This window comes from Xiphias gladius, chromosome 7 (assembly GCF_016859285.1).
Source record: "Xiphias gladius isolate SHS-SW01 ecotype Sanya breed wild chromosome 7, ASM1685928v1, whole genome shotgun sequence".
NCBI classification, from domain to species: domain Eukaryota; kingdom Metazoa; phylum Chordata; class Actinopteri; order Istiophoriformes; family Xiphiidae; genus Xiphias; species Xiphias gladius.
In genome coordinates, this window is record NC_053406.1 from 6,447,977 (window position 1) to 6,469,317 (window position 21,341).

The 21,341-nt window shown below is 42.7% G+C and overlaps 2 protein-coding genes and 1 long non-coding RNA gene across 4 annotated transcripts; 1 reads left to right on the forward strand and 2 right to left on the reverse strand.

The window, feature by feature from the left end:
- Nucleotides 1-271: 271 nt before the first annotated feature.
- On the forward strand, nt 272-8,080 carry slc5a2 (solute carrier family 5 member 2). Of its 2 annotated transcripts, none has more exons than XM_040131792.1 (15): nt 272-370; nt 557-628; nt 1,584-1,688; nt 1,890-1,949; nt 2,073-2,177; nt 2,276-2,381; nt 2,951-3,031; nt 3,641-3,870; nt 5,035-5,170; nt 5,386-5,493; nt 5,639-5,789; nt 6,550-6,718; nt 6,874-7,089; nt 7,256-7,400; nt 7,487-8,080. In XM_040131792.1, exons 1-15 carry the CDS (start codon nt 272-274, stop codon nt 7,696-7,698), a joined length of 1,995 nt encoding a protein of 664 aa, XP_039987726.1. In that variant the 3' UTR covers nt 7,699-8,080. The 2 variants fall into 2 exon arrangements, with proteins under 2 accessions (XP_039987726.1, XP_039987727.1); XM_040131793.1 differs by having other exon boundaries at nt 332-370; nt 7,256-7,313; nt 7,445-8,080.
- Nucleotides 3,077-5,548, reverse strand: LOC120792567. The gene is made up of 3 exons (XR_005707830.1): nt 5,380-5,548; nt 5,107-5,203; nt 3,077-3,173 (listed from the first exon to the last, which is right to left on the reverse strand). It is a non-coding gene; the product is annotated as an uncharacterized LOC120792567 (long non-coding RNA).
- Nucleotides 8,081-8,394: 314 nt separating the features above from the next.
- fbxo46 (F-box protein 46) lies at nt 8,395-19,372 on the reverse strand. The gene is made up of 3 exons (XM_040131778.1): nt 18,970-19,372; nt 12,205-12,831; nt 8,395-12,098 (listed from the first exon to the last, which is right to left on the reverse strand). Exons 2-3 carry the CDS (start codon nt 12,682-12,684, stop codon nt 10,284-10,286), a joined length of 2,295 nt encoding a protein of 764 aa, XP_039987712.1. The 5' UTR covers nt 12,685-12,831; nt 18,970-19,372; the 3' UTR covers nt 8,395-10,283.
- Between the last annotated feature and the right edge of the window lie 1,969 nt (nt 19,373-21,341).

Below are 21,341 nucleotides of genomic sequence, written 5' to 3' on the forward strand. Positions count from 1 at the left end.
GAAACTGCCCATTGCCACTGCTGGCCAAAGTTCTCCCTTGGACTGGCCATCCCAGCTTGCCTGCACATACATCGGTCGGCCAAAGATACATTATTTCATTTCTTGTAGCTATTTGGTCATACCTACACCAAGGTTTTAGGTGTTTTTGCAGATTAGGGGGAGTTTTAAGGCTCTGGGGCTGCAGATAAATCAAAGGCAGGTTGTCTAGTATAGGAGGTGGACTACATCAAGCTACAGATTAGTAGAGGTGTTTTCGGGTACAGGTGGAGCAATGGAGAGTCCCTTGTCAGACAAGGTGACCATCAACAACCCAGCAGACATCACCATCATCATTGGATATTTCATCATGGTCATCAGTGTCGGCATTTGGGTGAGTGAACGCGTTTGTATGTGTCCATAACTGACACAGACTCTTAATTAACTGGAGATTATGATGACTTAGTAAAATATGTATATCAGCATAAAATATGTATGTTGTGCTTGTATGTACAAGTAGAAATAGGTAATATCGCATTTGGTTCGTGAGAATAACAGAATTGTCCTGTCTGCGTTCTAGTCCATGTTTCGGACCAATCGTGGGACAGTTGGAGGGTACTTCCTGGCAGGGCGGACGATGACGTGGTGGCCGGTGAGCTCAGTGTAGAGTTAGACCAATAAATATACTTGATATGCTTTAAGATTTTAAGTTATTATTATCAGCCTATATGTTGGCAGACATTAACAACAAGTTGCGGCCCAGAAATGCCAGAGACGTATTTCAGAAAATAGTGTCACCATTTCATACTTTGTCCAATAGAGGGCAGTGACAAGCTTATTTTTTCAACCATAAAATGTTCCACTCAGTCAAAAAAAAAAAAAAAATTCAAGGCATTATAATCAAAAAATGTTGTTTATGTAGCTTGAATATCCATATCAGTGTCAGTCTGAAAAATCCAGTATCGCTCAGTCAGGTTCTAGTATGGTAGAAGAAGTTTGCTTGAACTTTCAGGTGAAAGGAGAATTTTAAAGGATAGGCTCAGGATCAGGTCTGTCTTAAAACTATAGTCAGGTGCCCATATGAGCACTGAAACAGGTTTTGTTTGACGTAATATTTCCCCTGTTCATACTGGACATTAAAAGATTCCCCCCAATGCATGTTCAGAAGTCATGGGAACAAAATCCACAATCCTCCTTACAAGCCGATGATGAGGACTTAATCTAAATAAATGGTGAATTTTGTCCCCCATCACTTCCCCTGGAATCACATTAGGAAGAGATCTTCATCATGGTCAGTATGAATGGGAGGAATGATTACAGCAAGCGAAGCCTCTTTCAACGTTCACACGAGCACCTGACCATTGTTTTAAGACTAAATCTATCTTTTAAGGTTCATCACTTTTTGTGATCCAAGGAAGGGCCACTCATATCCTTTTGGATCTTAATAAGCAGCAAAATCTTTTGGTTGCTTCCAGAAAAGGAGCAATATAGGGCTCAACTTCACTATGCACTCATTTCTCTGTTCAGTGCATTTCCGTTAGTCTTCCCATGATGTTCCTGCACTTCCAATTACGCTTCAGTGCATTTCTGTGCTCTTTTAAATTAAGGTCGGTGCGTCCCTGTTTGCCAGCAACATTGGTAGCGGTCACTTTGTGGGCTTGGCAGGCACTGGGGCAGCTAGCGGCATCGCTGTGGGGGGGTTTGAGTGGAACGTAAGTCACAATGTACAGTACACTTACATCTCGTTCAACTCCGCACCCGAGTTGATCACACACAAGCAACACGAATCACCTCCTTACATACTGAATTGCTACTTGCAGCACACGCTCGCGTTGCTGGTCATTCACAGTGGACTGGGAGAAGGCACGGTCTGACATGTCCCATGTTTTGGTGTTGTTTCTCTAATGTGTCAGGCTCTTTTCATCATGCTGCTGCTGGGTTGGCTGTTTGTACCTGTCTACCTCACAGCTGGGGTAAGTAGTTCAGGCTGTATGATGATGATTTCGGTGCTCTGTAAGCATCACAAGGTGGATCATTCACTAATGTGATGACTTCTGTTTTTTTTTCCTGTACATATGTGGAATGCGCTGTGTTAGGTGATCACGATGCCCCAGTACCTCAAGAAGAGGTTCGGCGGGACCAGGATCAGCCTCTACCTCTCTGTTATCTCGCTGTTCCTCTACATTTTCACCAAGATCTCAGTGAGTCATCCTGTCTGAGCCGCAAAACCTTCAGAAAAATGTACAAAATCAGAAAAATGTACAAAATGTGTTTCCCCCCCTCCCCTTTGTCTTTCCAGGTGGACATGTTTTCAGGAGCGGTGTTTATCCAGCAGGCATTAGGGTGGAACGTTTACGTGGCTGTCATCGCCCTTTTGTTGATAACAGCCGTGTACACTGTTACAGGTGTGTGCAAATGTGTATGTTTGTCTATGTATATGTACTGAACCTGGTCCACGAAGTATAGATATTATAAGTAAAGAGATTTTTAAAGGGGGACTCCACAAATTTTACACAAGACCATCACTTTACTTGACACAAGGATTGTAATTATCGTGCCAAGTAAATTATTTTGTTTCAGCCTGTGAAACAGTTGTACAGTGTCTTCCCTGGCGCTTGAAGGAGCACTCTCAAATTTGGAAAAATAATCTTGATCATGTCATAGTGATGTCATCAGGGTGAACTTGGCTTGGACTTGGAGCCCACAAATTTGTAAGAGAAAACCTGCGCTATAAACTGGCGAATAGGAGTTTGAGAGATGTGGGTATTTACAGGGGAGAAAAGCTTGAATGAAAAGATGCTACGCAGGGTTAGGGCTAGCATTATGGGAAATGTAGCATTAAATGTTTTCGGAGCTTAACCCAGAAAATCAGGATATCTCAGCTTTCAGGATACTGATAGAGTGCCCCTTTAAATGTCAAGTTGTGATCTGTTAGTGTATGTATTTGAAGATGTGTGCGTGTGTGTTTTACCAGGTGGTCTGGCTGCTCTAATGTACACTGACACAGTTCAGACCTTTGTCATCATTGCTGGGGCCTTTGTCCTCACTGGCTTCTGTAAGTACTAATTTTATCGCATCATATTTCATCTTTCAATAGATTTTTAATTCTTATTATCTTTTGCACAACACTACACATAGTTCACGTTTTTGGCTTCTGTCAGTCCACCCAGGCCCTCGTCTTTGTTCCTCCCTAGCAGCTGCAAAACAAGAAAGAGATTAACCAGGGTCACTAATCATTAATTCCACTGTACCGATGTACAATATGCTGACACTGCAGAGCCACAAAGCTCTCCACCTTCAGCCAATACAACAACTGCCCCCTACAACCCTGATCAATATATTTCAGAGTCTAATCCTGGCGTAAAGTCAAAGAGGACAACAGAAACCAGCAGAGGAGGAAGAAAGCCACCCATTGTGAATCGGTGATCCGTTGAGCAGATACTGCTGACTCAGCAGCTGACTCATATCTTCAGTTAGGACAGTGTCAAACAACAAGAGAGCTCCGTGCTATTGAGCTCAGTTGAAAATAACAAATACAGTACACTTACATTTTACATAAAATAGTTCTGTTTTACATCTTAATATTTTAGGAGCCAGGATACCCACACCAAATCATGCTGCTTTAAATAATAATGAATTCACCCTTTCTCCTTTTCACTTCTAGCCTTTGCTGAGGTAGGAGGCTACAGCACTCTGTTGGCCAAATACAGCTCTGCCATGCCAAGTAATTTCTCTTCCATGGACCCCCGGCGCTACAACATCTCCTCCCAGTGCTACATCCCCAGACAGGACGCCTTCAGCCTGCTGAGGGACCCGACCACAGGCGACCTGCCCTGGCCTGGGGTATTGTTTGGGATTGCCATAGTGGGAGGCTGGTACTGGTGCACGGACCAGGTGAATTTCCTGGTCTGCTCTCGACAGTTGAAATGCTTCAGTTTTGTTTCGTAAGGGAAAATTCAAAGATAGATAATAAGGACAGAAATGACACAAAGACCTGGTGTTGGTGCTCAAGGTATGGACAGAGGTCAGCCAGCAACTATCAGACTGTACTGCCCTGCAGAGCCAAAAGCAGAAACTACCTTCTTAGTCAAAACTGAGTCAAGACCAGAATCTAGCTTTTTAACGTCTTACATTACCACATAAAAGTTATTATGCCACAAAAATGTGTAACTTTTGTTTACAATAAAATAAAAATAACAACACAAACTGCAGCGACTGCACTCTGGCTAGGTTCAGCTAGCTAGGGAAATAACCTTGATTACAGATAATGTAACCCTTTACCCTTTTTCTTGTATTTGAAAAAAATTATTTTGATGCTCCAACATCACTTATTGAATTTGTTACACCACCTAAATAAGGCAGGGGCTAAATGTTATCAAAATGGAGAAAAAGGTAACACATAAACCAATCCTGCTAAAAGCTAAGTAGCAGTATCAAAAAGTAGCAGTAACTGCAGCATCTGACTCCGGTGGAATTCACAGGCTGTTATGTGGTTAAGCTGCCTTTAAATTATGCACTTATTTAATTCCAGACTAATTTATTAAACTAGCTCATAAGTTCAAATGGAAACTAAATCCAATAAACAAGAACATATTTTGCCTTCAGACGCTGTTTCCTCTGTGCCCTTTTTTTCCCCAATGATTAATAATCAGACTAAAAATATATTAAATTAAATTATTGGTTCAACAATGCGAATATCTGTTTCACAGTTTGGCTAAATGCCTTCACACTTCAACCCCCCCACACACACACACTTCACAGTTTCCGTAGTTACTGCTCTCTGCCTTTGCAAGGCGGTGCAGCAGACTCTCTGGAGCTACTGCAAGTCACTTCACCGTAACTTTTCTCAACCAATAATGCATCACTTAGCGTCAAGTCCAGCTGAAGTAAACCTGATGAGCTGGGGCAACTTTAATTATCAAAAAATGACGGGACAATGAAAAAAACGTGTCTGGAAAAACTCAGCTAGATTTCCTTCAACGCTGTGTAGACATATTTCTCACAAGTGCAAACTCGTCTTTTCTTGGCACAAAATAGTCTGTCCTGTCTTTTCTTTAGGTGATAGTGCAGCGGTGCCTTGCGGCTCGTAGTCTGACCCATGTGAAGGCCGGCTGCATCATGTGTGGCTACCTCAAACTGCTGCCTATGTTCCTCATGGTTTTCCCCGGCATGATCAGCAGGGTCCTCTACCCGGGTCTGTGGCTTGCACTTGTCCTTCCACATCCAACTTGAAAAAAAACAAACCAAAAGAAAAAGAAACATCTTAAGAGTACAATATGATAACTCTGCGGTTAGATACCATTGTGGTAAAAGTACTATCAGAGGTGTGTTTGACTCAGAGTAACTGTATATATAAGAAAGAATTCGGTATCTTTACGGTGTGTTGTGTGTGTTTCCATCCACCTGTAGATGAGGTTGGCTGTGTCGTCCCTGAAGTGTGTAAGAAGGTGTGTGGGACTGAAGTCGGCTGCTCCAACATTGCTTATCCTAAACTGGTGGTGTCAATCATGCCCAATGGTAAGGACACAAGACGACCGTTGATTACCTTTGAAGAGAAGGAGGACCCTTACCTTACGTTTCCCACCCCTTCCGCTCTCTCTGCCTTTTTTTTTTCCCAACTTCCTCTTCCAACCACCTTCTCTCCTGCCGTCTCTCTGTGCAGGTTTGCGAGGCCTGATGCTGGCTGTGATGTTAGCCGCTCTTATGTCCTCTCTGGCCTCCATCTTTAACAGCAGCAGCACTCTGTTCACCATGGACATCTGGACTCGCATCAGACCACAGGCCACAGAGCGTGAGCTCATTATTGTGGGCAGGTAAATGGACGCTGTCGTGGTAAACAAACGCTACCTCGGACGTCTTAGCATTCGGAATGCTTTGCATTTCTCTAACTCTGTCCTTCTTCTCACATAGAGCTACCTGTCTCTTGTGCTAACCTATTACAAACCATATGTAAATGGACTACTTTCACTCCTGAAAAGGAGAGTTAGTGTTTTTTTTCCTTTTGGCTTGTTTTAAACACATTTTTAAAAATAAGACACAATGTGTACACTGTTGTGTTTCTACATGAGAAGAAACAAATCTGTAAGTAGATTACCTTTCTGACTACTTCCTAATATATCTTGACACTGCTAGGGTTTGGGTTAGGGCTCGACTAATATGGCCTTTTGAAGGACCATTTTTTTGGAGTTTGCATACAAGTTGCCAATAGCTAATATTTTGTGCCATTAAATATTTAGAAATGTGGCTATTTGGTGATCAAAATATCACAGTATTCACCATGTCCTCCTTTATTATAGACTAGACATCAAAGAGTGAATACAAAGAAAGCTTTATAGGTAAATTGCGGCCAATGAAATGCCATTAAAATAAGTACACTGAATTTCTCAGGACAGGTGCTAATATTAATGTGATTAATACCACGATTTTTAAACAAGAGTTTAGCTTAAGGGTTTCTGTTTAAAAAAAAAAACATGTATGCACAGTGTATGAATGCATGAATGTGGTTTGATGTGGATAAGTTTGGGCTTGTCACCAACCTTCCATATCTTGGGTCTTATGTTTCCTCTCCTTTAGAGTCTGGGTGCTGTGCATCGTAGCCGTCAGTGTCTGTTGGATCCCGGTTGTCCAGGCGGCTCAGAGCGGCCAGCTGTTTGATTACATCCAGTCAATCTCAAGCTATCTGACCCCCCCTATTGCCTCAGTCTTCCTCCTGGCTGTGTTTGTTAAGAGGGTCAATGAAAAGGTGAGATGGTCTCTGCAAACATGGTAACACATGGATATATTACATAGTATGAACATTGATTATCAAAGGGTATTTGTGCATTAAAGATACAAATGAAACACCGAGTGAAATCCTATCCACTCAACATTTCATTTTTTGTCTGCCTTCACCTCCAGGGTGCTTTCTGGGGCCTGATGGGCGGTCTGGTGATGGGTCTGTGTCGGATTTTGCCCGAGTTCTGGTTCGGTACTGGCAGCTGTATTTTCCCCTCTAACTGCCCATTTCTGGTGTGTGGGATCCATTACCTCCACTTTGCAATCATACTCTTCTTCTGTACATCAGTGCTGGTGCTGCTGGTCAGCTACTGCACCAAGCCCGTAGAGGATCGACATGTAAGTGATTTCTTACTTGCTGTACTCACAGGTGCACAGAGTCATGAGGACCTGAGATCTAATATAGTTTGAGCTGTGCCACTGTAAATAGTATAGGTATATACAATTGGAAGGAGGCAGCGGTTTTGAAAGTCTTAAAGTCTGAGGTCTCTCTCTTCTCTTCCAGCTCCACGGTCTGGTGTTCAGTCTTCGCCATTCCAAAGAGGAGAGGGAAGATTTAGATGGGGGGCAAGAGCAAGAGCAAGAGAAAGGGAGAAGAGCCAAGCGAGAGGCTAAGGAGAGGATGAGGGAAAATAACAATAGTGATGCAGGTAGGGAAAAAAAAGGGAACTCAGTCACAAAGACAAACGGAACAAAGATACACGCACATTAAGTACCGACACTTTCTCCCTTTCAGTGGCTGAGGAGGAAGAAAAGTCTGGTATCTGTGGCCTGGTTGTCCTTTTCTGTGGAGGGGGCAGTGGCTCCCAGGACGTCGAGGAAGAAAAACCTGAGGCGATGGAGCAGATGCCTGACACCAGTGAGGACCCAGTGTGGAAGTACGCTGTGGATGCTAACGCTCTCATCATGATGGCTGTAGCAGTTTTTATGTGGGGTTACTATGCTTAACAGAGTCCTCTTCTTCCTGGAGCTGAAAGTGGATGTGAAAACGTGAATTTGTGTCTTGATGTAATTGGGTTTAATCACTTGTTTGGATGATACACTCACTCATAAATACAGCAGTGTTGCCATCTATTGGCAATGACTTGACACTACACTGCAAATAAACATTTTCACATTCAAAAGGTTCAAAATAGTATTTGCATGATACCTGCCTAACAGTCTCACTTCTCTGTAGAGCACACTAGGCTGTGGTCCTTCATTGCATTTCTCCACTTTTAAAGGGCCTATGTAATGCAGCGTTAAAATTTTTTTATCAGGTTTGAATACCATTACTGTATACTGTTACAGCTGATTCAATCACAAGTCAGGCATCACCTGCTACCAGCACTGAAATTGAAGCCAGGTAAAATGTAAACTCAATAAAACCACAATTTGCTCTATGATTTGTTTTTAAAAGTTTGTTTTGAATCCTTCCAGAACTTAACTAATTTCATTGATTTCTTGAGTTTAAGTAAAAATATTTGGTACAAAGTATTGCTTGCTTTTCTGTCCCATATCGTACTTGTACTAAATGCAGCTCTGATAAGACGTGATAAGCACTGTTACTGAAAAATGATTTAATTAATCAATGTAGATGAACAGCTTTAAAGCCATTATTAGTTACAGGCCTAGTTATCACACACCACACAAACCAGGTAGTGATTCAGATTTCCAGTTTTTAATCATCACTTCTGTTTTTATTTAAGCAGATATTTTCCATTAGCATTGTACATGTCTGGAACCTACAGAGTTCTCCCATGACTACCCAACCATCTTCCCATCTCCATGCAGAGTTTTAGCATCATTCATCACATCAGTTCTTTAATGTCCTGTCTGTCAGCTTGCAGGTAGGGAAGTGTAAAAGCAAGGGGTGTGGGGGGGTTCCCAAGAATGAAGAGTCAGAGCTGTCACCAGGCACTGTTCATCTTACACTCCCGCGCACAGAGTTATGGGTGGATCCAGTAGAGCTCGATTGAGTCTATTGAGCATCTGAAATCATGCCACTTACAGGGTCCTGTGTAACTCCCAATACTCTCGATCATCCATGAGGTATATGACACCTCAGTCTCCTGCAGGGTGGGTAAGAGGTAGGGGGCTTTTAAGGCTGGAAGCTGGTGTAGAGAGTTTCTGCAGTCTGTGGTAGTTGGTTTCACTCGCTTCGAAACATGAATGATGGCTTTGGCAAACACTGCCCTCTGCTGAAATGGGGGATGGAGGGGAGGAGGAAAGGAAGAGAGCTGGGGGTTAAAACAAAGATTGAGTATTTAAAAAATACGTCTTTGCAGGATGAGTAGGCCCACAGACTGATACAGGGAGAACACAGTCCTCAAGAATAAAAGCAAATACAACAGCAAACATTCTCTGACACACACTCCAATAAAAACAGCCAAACAAAACCAAAAAAAAAATAAAAATAAAAATAAAAATAAAAAGGCAAACAAGCAAGTCAATCAAACCATACAAAGTGACATCAGGCCTTTCAAAGTGACATCAAGTTTCTCTTTTTAAATCCCATTCAATCCCACTGGTCTTAATCAATAAAGTCCATCTCCCATAATTCTCTGTAAACCAGAAAGTACTCAGTGGCTCCTCTTTATGGCTGGTCAGCAAGGTTAGGGTCCACTCTGAAACAACGACAAGAACAGGTCTAAGTGGCCAATGGGACTGGCTAATATGGAAACTGCCTGTCATTAACCAATGGTATGGCTATTTCAGAATTAACATCAGTGACACAGGCAATGATTTCAGCAGCATTATCAGGTGACTGATCAACATAATACGTTACAGCACATTCAGAAAAATAGAAACTTGTGGCGCAGGACAGGTACAAATGGCAATCTTGTACAACGGAAAATCAAGTTTGCTTTATACAATCACATTTCTATAGCAACGCTGAACATTCCACCACTGAAAAGTTTTACATCTGTTGGACTCAGTACAGCTCATTCCTTGAAGCACCATTGTACAGCTAACATGGAAGTTTGTGATACACCACAGAACAAAGAACAAGTATTGGGAACAGTAAGCAGGCTCTAGGGCATTACATTTCTATGCGTCACTTTATGAATGCTAATCTCAATCAAATACACTGCAAAGTTTTCACATGAATTACCTAACAACCATGTATGGAGTTCGACAGAAACCCAAATGATTAAGAGGCAGAAAGAGGGCTGACTGACAGCAGCAGGAGGGGACCCCAACCCTGGTATGCAAACTTTTAAAAAGGTGCCACTCTGGACACAGTGGGGGAGAGAGGGATTCTGGAGGGCTTTGGGGGGGGGGAGAAAAAAAAAAAAAAACAAGGCAAGGAGAGGGACACACCTCTCTTCCTTCTTTACCTCTCAACCTCCCTCTACCGAGGGCAAAAATGAGAAAGGACTGCTGGAGCAAAGAAAAAAAACAAAAACAAAAACACAGTCCTGGAGTGCTGATTTCTCCTTGTACTCTTCTCTTTTCCCCTGTTCGTCCTCTTGACAGAGATGAGAGGGAGAAGGGAGGTGGTACACAGGAGGAGATGAGGGTTGGTATGTGTGAAGTGTACTTTTTCCTCTCTACCTGGCCTCCTCCCTCTTGGTGCGGATGGGCTGAGAGCCATCAGCAGGCTGCTGGACCCAGTTGTTATCATGGAGCCCAACACGGCAGCCTGGTGTGTCCTTGTCTGTACGCCGGCAGCACATCCAGTAGGAACGTCCATAAGGCAGGTCGTGGTGGTAAGGTTTGGGGTGCCAACGGCACAAGGAAACGTCCCCGCGCTCATATTGCCGCTTACACTGCTTGCAAGGGTCATCCCTGTAGAGAGGGTCTTGATTCCAGCGTGAATCCACTGCCCGCACCCCATATGTCTCGATCAACACCTTGAAGTAGTGGCAGGTGCACTTGAGGGCTGCTAGGGAGCGTGTCGGCAGATAGCTGAAGATGTTGACCATGATGTGGTCGGGCAGCAGCAGCATGTACTGGCGCGGTTCGAGGAGGCGCTGAATTTGAAAACGGATCTCCAAGAAGTCATGGGATACGTGGCGGTAGAGACGACACAACGAAGGATCTGAACAGTCCTCCACAACGCTAGGAGAGTCTGGCCGAGTTGCCCGCTCCCCCGAGCCCATTGTAACCCCCGCCCCAGGGCCATTGTTGTTGGCACAGTCCAAAGAGCACATTCCTGACCCGCTGCCAGGACCCATTCCTTTTACATCTTCCTCTGGGCCCCGAGGGGGCTGAAGGAAGAAGAGCTGTCCAGGAGGTGGATCATCTGACGAAGGGTCAGTGGAGCTGCCTACACCCCCAACACTCCCTCCTCCACTAGGCATAGCGAAACACACAGTCTCCTCCTGCACATTCTCTGTACTGTCCTTACCATAAAACACGCATTGGTCCACAGCACCTGTCACCACCACCTCCACGTGAAAGCCAGTCACTCGCTCCCTCCCCACACCCACAGCTTTCTTCTCCCCAGAGGAAAGTTCCTGGGTTGGGTCTGGACTGCCACAGACCGGCCTGTCTGGGTGATGGTGGTCTCCATCTGTTTTAGGGGCAGCAGTTGTGGCAGCAAGCAGGAGACTACTGGGGTCTCTTGATGAAGGGCTGACGAGCTGGTAGAGGTCACAGGTGATTTTCTCTTTGGCCCTGGCTGCTGCCTGGTTACTCCCACCACCACAGCTCATAAACATACAGCGGGACCTGCCAGCTGGCTCCAACTGAGAACGTGGGTCCAGATTTGACACTCGGAAAGCTATCCTAACCTCACCGTGACTGTGGCTGGGGGGTGGAGGAGGGGTTACAATACCAGACTCCCCTCCTCTCCTACACTCCCTTTCTCTGTCTCGATTAGAGGAGTCTATTCCAGGACCAGCACCCAGATGGAGCCGATTCTCCAGGTTCTGGGACTCAAAGTGCGCAATGGCTTGAGCTACCCTGCATGACTCCTGCTGCTCCTCCAGCTCCTGGTCTGTCTGGATGGGAGATGATAACTCCTGGGCCTCTTTGGAGGGCTGACCATTTGAAGTATCTGAAACAAACACCATAGGTGTGGGGTCTGACACTGTGCCCCGGAGTAGAGTGTGCTGGTGGGGGGCAAGGCCCTGATTGTGAGTGGTAGTAGTGGGCTGCTGGTGTTGGTTCCCATGAACTGCCACAATGCCCTGGAGGGCCATGGCGGTCCTCTGCTCAACCAAGGCAACCATCTCTGCCACTGACAGGAGGTCTGTTTCATTGACCCCTCCTAGTGGTGGCTCATCAGGGCTAGGAGGTGCAAGAGAGGAGTCATGGCGGAGATGTGGCTCTGAGACTTGGGAGCGTGTTGGAGGGTCATAGGAGGAACATCGTCTTCGTCTTTTGGCTTTACTGCAATCAGTTGCCCAGTTACCTTTAACCTGTAGAGAAGGAAAATAATTCAGTTAAATTGAAAAGCAGTCAAATGGAAAAAACAAAAACAAAAACAAACAAATCACTGTTGTGCTTTTTGTTTCAGCTCCTTACCTTCATGGCACTGGGTCTGGGCTGGCCTGCTCCACTGAACTGGTGTGCAACAAAGAAGGCAATCTTCTCCTTGGTGTTGCCTGGCTTAATAACATACCAGGTGTCTAAAAGCACACGGCCATCTTCCATCTGGGACCCAGAAGAGGGTGGTGAGGGAGGGGCTGAAGAGGGTGGAGGGGCCTGACTCTGTGTAAGGGAGCTGGAGTCAAGCTCAAGTTCAGGTGGAGTGTTCTCTGAGCCCAAATCCTCCTCTTCTCCATTCTCTTCCTGCACCCCCACTATCATCGCTCCATCCTCACTTCCATCCACCGTCCTTCTGGCACCTGCAGAGGGCTCAGCCTTGCGGAGGGCGGGTGACCCTGCTCCACCACCACCTCCACTGATGCCCACTGAGCCTGGGCTCCTAGCTTTGTTCTGGGAGTAGGTGCCAAAGGGGCGTGGGCACCACAAACGGATGTGGGAGAAGGTGTCTCGGTCCATCAGGATGCAGACCACCGGGGCATATCTGCATCTATGCTGGCCATCAAACACCCAGAGCCAGAGCTCTCATTGCCAGCTCCCTGTCCCAGTGCCAACCTGATGGGCACTGTCTGCTACCAACCTCACCAACAGCACTGGGCATACAACCTGCATCAATGGGAGAGGGAGAGATAAGAGGAAAGGGTGGAGTACAGGTGTGTGTGTGTGTGTGTGTGTGTTTGGGGGGGGGGGGGGGAGAAGAAGAGAAAAACGACAACATGATATGACAGCTCAGTCATTGAAAACAGAGTTCATATCACTAGAACAAAACTGCTCATCAGTGCCGGGATCAATTCAGATACTCAATGACCAATTGAGGTTGTATTGAATAGTTGCCTTGAGGTACAATTCAGACAGGGTGTTAGCATTGTACGCCAGCAGCACAGCCACTAGACAGGAGAGAACAGAACTATCATCATACTACTATCTGAACTTATCACAACCTGCCTGCCTCCTACTTTGGCCAAACTCAATTAGCAATTACATTTGCTACTGTGTACTAAGATCATCTCTCCTGCTTTGGAGCCTCTAAATCAAATTAAAGGGATTCCATTTCAGGTTGGGTGTCTGAGGCCGACAGATGAAAGGGAAGAAAGATGGAACACAAAAGCTCCAAATGGACCCTCCTCTCTCTCCCTCTGCTCCTCTCCTGCATCTCAGTGCTTCAAAGAGGACTTGCTTAATAGGAGGCAACGCAGGGAGGAGCATGCAGGCATATGCTGGACCTATTTTTAGCAAACAGCAGGAGGGGGTTGGGTAGTAGTGAAACTGCTATAGCAGTCCTCCCTGTTCTCACCCCTTTCTCCCTGCCTAAGAGCCTATGCTATAGGCTAGGGGGGAAAGCCTTTAGTTCACCCAGTGTACTTTGCTTCTGCAGCTATGCCAGCTGTAGGGGCTGCCAGGAACGTGCCTGCATGATTAAGGAGAGAACAAGTGGCAACGGAGCGACACGTTTGGCTCACTGCTGGTCTGAAGGCCTCCTCTATCTCTGAGAAGAGCTTGAACCAATAGTTACTCTTCATCCGTCAGTCCTGAGCTGCCCACTTTGAGGTTATGCTTACACATAAAATTGTAAAACTGTGCTATAGGATTAAACTGGACATGACTCTTCTTTTTCATATCAATGTGACTTGAAACTGCAATTTCCCACATAAGATAAACAACTGAACATCAATATTATAGTTCTGCTGGTCCAGACAAAAGCCAAGACACATATCACTAAAGAAATAGTATGATGGTATGAATGTTGAGACTTATTTATTCACTATACCTGATATCTACACTCACCAGCTTACTATAAAACGTACCAATTATAACCATATAGGTGCATACACCAGGACTAATCAGTCACTCCAGCCTTCAATATAATAATATTGAAGGCTGACAGGCTTATTATGTTCAATGTTCTTGTTGGCACTATACAATCTGGTCACTTTTGTTGACAAAAACATGCTTGTCATGCTGACAAACACAACATCCAGAGGAAACAGATTATGTGCTAAAAAGGTGAGCACTCTAAACTATACTAGTATTGATTCAAATTCGTTTAACCCTATTAAATATGTAATATACATTATCAATTATATATATCTCTTAGAGATATAGCTTAGCTTCCTGACATGCTGACATGGTTACTAGTCTTCCTGGGATCAGTTAGTGCACTATATACATAGAACAAGATCTATACAGTCTGATTCTGATCTTATTCAGGATATGACATTGACATGGAAAATGAGAAACTGGATTATTCTTATCCCTGTATATATGATTCTTACTGTCGCCAGGTGCATTTGTGGCTTGATTTCTCACCATCTCAGCCACTATGTTGTGTACCAACAGACAATGTTCAGAAGTCTGGATAAGGTGTTTGCAGGCCACAGTATTCTGCATTCTATCAGATTACTCTTACTATTACTATTACTGGTATCACATCCAAGTTTCTCAAAACTGAAATAAGGCTCTGTGTTAAATTTACATATTACCTGGTACATTTTAGGGTGTGGTATCAATTTGAAAAAATTGGTCTGCATTATTGGCAGTTTACCAAGCACTAGTACTGTCTCAATTTGATCTAAATATAAACGACACAAAATAGAAAAGCCTACAATAAACCAGTCTAAAAAAAAAAAAAAAAAAAAACTGGTTTCAATGGCAATTGTACTGTTACATTCCCTGGTGTCATAATCAGCTAATCACCTTGCAAAAAGAAAATTGGTAGCTATGTAGTTTAATCCACCTTGCTATGGGATAATGCCAGGACAGGTTAACACAGGGTGTGTTCTATTGGACAATACATGATAGTATTACAGCACTTGAAAATCCCACCATGCTCGACAAGGTGAATGCAGAGCTCTTCAAATAGCCTTATTTAGCACAATTTAAATGGTTGATATACTATACATACTGATATTTTTTTAAGATTGGTTTCTTTGAATTTTGAGTCAGTAGCCTGTTTCCATTTTATCCACTGGACTCCTTCAATCCACACAGGCTTTAAAACAGGTCATTGTTGTGCTTCTGACACACTGAATGGGTGGTGCCTTGTACATTTGGAGTAATGGAATGGCTCAGAGAGGTGCAAAAAGCAAACACCGCCCCCACAATGTGGTGAACCAATTCAAATGCTTCCTATATAATCACACAGCAACAACTCAGCTAAGAGCAGCCAGATTATACTGTTGTGAGAAAAAAAAAAAAAAAAAAAAAAAAAAGCTAGTGAACCTTTTTTTATTGCCCTCTCTCTCCATGACCCCTTATGACTCTCTCTCTTCAACCACTTTTACTCTATACATCCTTTCCACCAACTCCTCTTTCACCCTCCCTCTCACCGCATCATGCAGACAATCTTTCAAAACAGACTGGATTGTATTATAAGATGTGCACACAAGAGAGACAATCTGCCCACTGCAGCGCTCAAGTACAAAGTCACACACACACACTGAACATCAGCCACCTTAACAAACTACAGACCAGAATAATTAGCTCTCATTTTCCTGTGAATTTAGGATGGTTGGGAGAGAGAGGTCATGTCCACACTAGTGCAGATAAATCTGATAACCCTGTTTACATGTAAAAATGACTTGCGTCCACACGTTTTTAGATTGTCCTCCATCTATACTGAAACTCAAAAAAAAAGCCTCTCCTTTCCCTTTTTTGGGATGGCGAACAAAATTTTTTTGCAGTGCTACCAACATGTGGCAAGGAGTTTGGGAAGCCAGGATACCCCTGTTGGTGTCAGTAGGCTAGAACTCTGTTCTGTCTGATCACTTATATTGTTCTTAAATATAGCTTAACACACAATTCAACTTTTGTCCTTGCATAGTTTTGTTTGTTTCTGTTTTCAGACTGAACCCAGTATACAACTCTGCATAAATGCAGCTAGTTAACTGAGGTGGACAGCAATTTCTGGGCTGCTGCACTGAGACTGTGAATCGAATCACTGTTTCATGCTTGAGATGTCATCTGACAACATAAACATTTGTAAAGATAAATGACAACAATTCCCTTGCATGATTGGCTTAACTGGCATTCACAGTTAGTGATCAGAGATGTGGTGGCAACAGAATGTTGGCGTCTTAAAATTACAGCTGCACATCACCCAAGCTTCATCATTATGAAACAGCTTTGTTTTTTCCATCCAAATTACAAACCAGTAATTTCTGATCTGCCGACTCTGGAAAATGTCTTCCAAAAGCTCAGTTTTTGGGTGTGAAGAGGCAGGCTTAATGTGGCCTTAGATGCCAATTAAATCAAATTTTTTTTGGGTTTGTTTACTGATAAATATGTGGACTTATGCTGCTACACTTCAAAATAAGCTAGAAGTCAATACAAACAATGCCACAAAAACAAATCTTCACATCCAGACACATTTGAGAGTCATCTTTCACTCAATTCCCAGCACTCCACAATACTCCCAAACAGTCCATTTAAGTTAGTACCGAGCTACTTTTACTTTCTTCTCTTCGTTTGAAAGAGTTCCTGCAAATGAAGGCTTGGATTTGGTTTTAAGCTTTCTGCATCAACCTAATCCTTCAAATCCTGTCAAAGCATACTGGCAGCCAGAGACACCAGAGTGACACTATAGTGCCAGGGACTGCATTGCTAGGTATCCAAGCTGTCCAACAAATTAAATGTCAAAAGAAAATTATTTTCTTTATGTATTACTTAACACTTCACTATTTCCACACATACACAGAACTCTACAGCTCTAAATGTAGGCAATAGGTAGGACATGTCACCCTGGATGACTCCAGCTACTATACCATAGTTTGCAGGGATGGTGCTACTGAAGCTTCTATACTCAATAGGTCAAATCATACTTCAGGTTTGTATGTGTGAAATGAAAGAGAGTTATTGTTTGGACCAGACACAGCAGCTGTGCTATTTAACCTAAATAGATGTGCATTTTGTCAATAACCCAGAGTACATCATTCCTCCTCTGTCTGGAAAATTCTGATTAAGTTTTTCTAACATTGCAAAACATGTCTAGATACACAAATGGCTTGCTCACTGTTCTGTCAGTACCAAATGCCTTTGGATTACTGCAGCAGTCACAATGTGGAAATCGACATAGTACTGACTTTAGAGCTACACACAACTCATACACAAATGTTAACAAGGTGCTAATCCTGCTGTTTGCATTGTGATAGATTGACAGGTTTGTCCCATTACACTAAAAGTGAATTTCTACTGGACTGGGTCATTTTCCTGTACAAATCAAGAGTAGTTTTGCATGCACTCTCACTAAGATAATGGTTCCACTATGGTAGATGCAAGCAGTTCAGAATTCATAGTGTAACACATCTCCATTACATGCTAATTTAAGATTTAAAAAGTTGCATTAGCAAATGGTGCACCAATTTCACTTGCTCTTGACTTTGTGTGGTTTTCCCTTAAACCTATCATCTCATAGGTCTTACGCAACCTTTCAAAAAAGTCACTCTGATTAACACAAAACAATATGTCACTCCAACTAAGTCCCCCCCCATACTATCCCCAAGTTCTCCCATACTCTTTATTACAGCATTTCAGCCAGATGGCCAAAAGCTGACAATTGATAAAACTGAGGCATGCCAAAAAGTCTTAACTCAATCTCCCTCTCTGTGTGCAAGACAATGCAACAGAAGCACGGCCAGCAGGCCAGCTTTGATGCAAACTGTCAACAGAACAATAAAGCTGAGTGCATCACTCGCATAGTAGCAGTGTGCCCAGGAACATTATATCGAGAGCAGCCTTTCTATCAGAACACCAAGGAAGAGTGGCTGAAAGTCCTGCGGGGCTGTCTGTGTGTGTGAGAGCATCTGCACGTTTGTGCTGTAGCATCATCACAAGTTAGACTTTAATGCAATCCTTGATACTACAATCACAAAGACCACTGTGTCAAGATAGTGTATTACTCTACTTGAATGTCTGAAAGGCTAAGGGCAAATCATGCATCCTCCAACAATATAGCATTAGACAGCACTCCATGTCAGTGGGGTACTTCAAACTCTAGCAATGACAACGGGACATTTTAAACAGTCCAAAAAAACAGATTCACTCTAGATTTGTTCATCTTGGTTTATCCATTTGTACATATCTACTTACAGCACCTAAGTTGTGTAGTACAATGTGCCAATTACTTTATTATGCAGTATCAACACACCCAATATTATGGCAAGTGTTACTTTATATCTAGTCCTTACTGTGTTTCAAATTTCTTAGTCGTAAACGAAGGCCTACAGGTCACTTTACCAGTACTTTTCTTAGCTCTGTTTTAGATAACCTTATAACTCTACGAAATTAGCCGCATTTATGCCAACTTCTCCGGTGATAACCAACAAGTGTAGTGTCACAAAAACAAAATGAATAACAGCAACGATATTCACCCGATAGCCAATTTAAACTGTAGCAATCACCTTTTAACGTCTTTGACCAAACACTAGCTGGTTATCCTACTAGCAAACAATTAGCTTCCATAGCGTCGTAGTAAAACGTTGAGCGCCTTACAATGGTCAAGTAACACCTAGTAGGTTTTTCCATCCATTAATATTTAATACTAACTAGGTCCAAACCATCTGCCCTTCTAGGAACTTGAAAACGTTATCCAGTTTATTGATGGGTAATTACACTGTAAATAGACCCGTCACTAGCTAATGAGCTTGCTAACTCGGTAGCACAATTTACCTGCATAATAACATGACAGCGTTTGCTAGCAAGCTAACAAGATAAAAAAAAAACAAATCTGTATTTTGCCAGCCAACTTACCTTAGCAGTGTTAATCTCCACTGACAACCTTTTTGACTTGCAAACTGTCGATGACAAGTGTCTCTTCGTTGTATTTAGCTCTAACCACACCAGTTAGTCTGGTGAAATGCAGGTGACACGAGTTAACTACCCGTGTCCACGTAGCTAAGCTAGCTCAGTCGCTGGCTAACGTCGACATTAGCCAGAAGCTACTGTCTATTATCAACCTTGTCCAGTGGTGTCTGCTATCCTGGCTTGTGTGCCTGTCAGTTCCCTGAATACAGTCTGACTGACTGTACGCCTTGTTAGGACTCTTAGCAGTCGGTCTCCCACTATCTATTCAGAAGTGACACAAGCTTTTACGGTATGTTCTCGGGGATACCAAAATAATCAGTGTCAAAACGGCAGGAGGAGGAAGGCCATCTTGTTGACAAGCAGCTGCATAAGGCCCACAGCCAATAGAAAAGCAGAGTCGATGGTGTGCCCATATATGGCGTCTACACAGCTCCCTCCCTCTGCTGCCCTCTGCACACACACTCTCAGTAAACTGGCCCATACTATATAAACGCAATATCAAAGGTCAGTGTGTCAAAGACAGCTGGGAAAAACCATATACACCTATAACGCAAATTTGCACTACATGCATAGTACCTATATTTTTTTCAAGTGTGTAATACCATTCTCCATCTATTTCATACACATTATTTATGCCTCTATATTTTTTTCCCCCACAATATTGTGCATTTTTTGTTTTACATATTTTTGTCTAGATAACATAAACCTGTGTCATAGTTTAATCATGGGATTTAATTTTTTGTTTCACTACATAAGTCTGCTGTTATTTTGCACATCCTAATATCTCTTATCCTAATACGCTTGTTTCAGTTCTATATTACATTTGCTACACGCAATTGCTCGTGGCTGTAATGACCCAGTTTGCCAGCACGAATCATTAAAGTTTCATCTCATCCTCCAAAACCTGTAGGTGCTTGTGCATTAGAAAAGAAACACACAAAGATCCTTTAGCAACGTCTGCTCTTGTTACATATACCTATACTACACATTAAAATTTATCCTCAGGTAGGTAGTAGTGGAGAAATACAGTATGTATGTCATAGTGGTCAGTATCTTTTGCACATGTTTGCATTTTACATAGGCTGGAGGAAAGCAAAAGCTTAGAGCAGCACCTTCGCTGTCCAGCAGAGGGCCAGACATTGCTGCATTGTGTGTGTGTGCATGTGTCCATCCTAGAAACAGTATTTCTGCAGTGTAGACCTTACTGACATTCATTACACAAGTCGCCATCAATGTCTACCTTTTTACTCTAGTCAGCTGTTTCTAATTGCATTACACTCTGAGACATAGAGATGATAATGGAAATCCTGTGCAAAACAGACTCATAAGAGTCATGGAGTTCTAGGTTTTAGTTACACAGTGGTAAAGAAAAGGATGGATAAACTGTTACAGATAGTCATGAGGCAAAGGACTACTATATGACTGACAAAAATCTGGTCTGTTTTCAGGAGAAACAAATATTTATGCCACTCTCCCTTAAGAGACTTCCATTCTGTAACATACAGTATCAATCTGTAGGCCAGGGCAACACTCCAGCATTTTCATTTATCAATTTTCATTGATAATTATTGTGATTATATAATGATATCATGTTATTGTTTTAGAAATGTATGTTTTCTCTCCAAATGAAGTTTTTTTTACACTTATGGAATTTGGTATCAAATTATTATTCTGATTGTTCTCCCAATATGAGGAATATTTAAGATATGCTAGGATTTAACAATTAATTATTGTCATTAATGACAGCAGCTGTTGTTACATTATCACTGTGCAACGATTAGTTTTTAAGAGTAACTTCTGTAATTTCAAAAGTAAAAAATACTCAAATTTTACATTTTATTCATTACTCTGGAATCTATCATTATGACAGTATTTTCATAGCATTTTATGTGTTTCTTCTGCATAGCATTCCTGATTGGGATCATATGCGGCCCATGCGATCTCCAACACTTAACTCAATGTCCTCTCAACTATTAATTAATATCTAAATTAAGAAATCACAAACGGTATTATAAAACAAACAAATCTAGCTTATACAAATGATCAAAACACCTACTTTATAAATCTATCACATGTCACTGTCAAATGATTCATATTGGGACAAACGCGTTTTTCCTGCATCTTTCTTTGCATTCTTTTTCTTCTCCTTGATACACATATGCTGTAGATATACAGTATACTAGTAAGATCTACACCTTATATGGCCTGACAGGAACATGTAGACAGCAGCATGATCATTTGAACATAATGTCTGAATTGTAGCTGAACTGTGTCATTGCATATTACCGCTCGGAAAACAGTGCGTCCCTTCTGTAGTT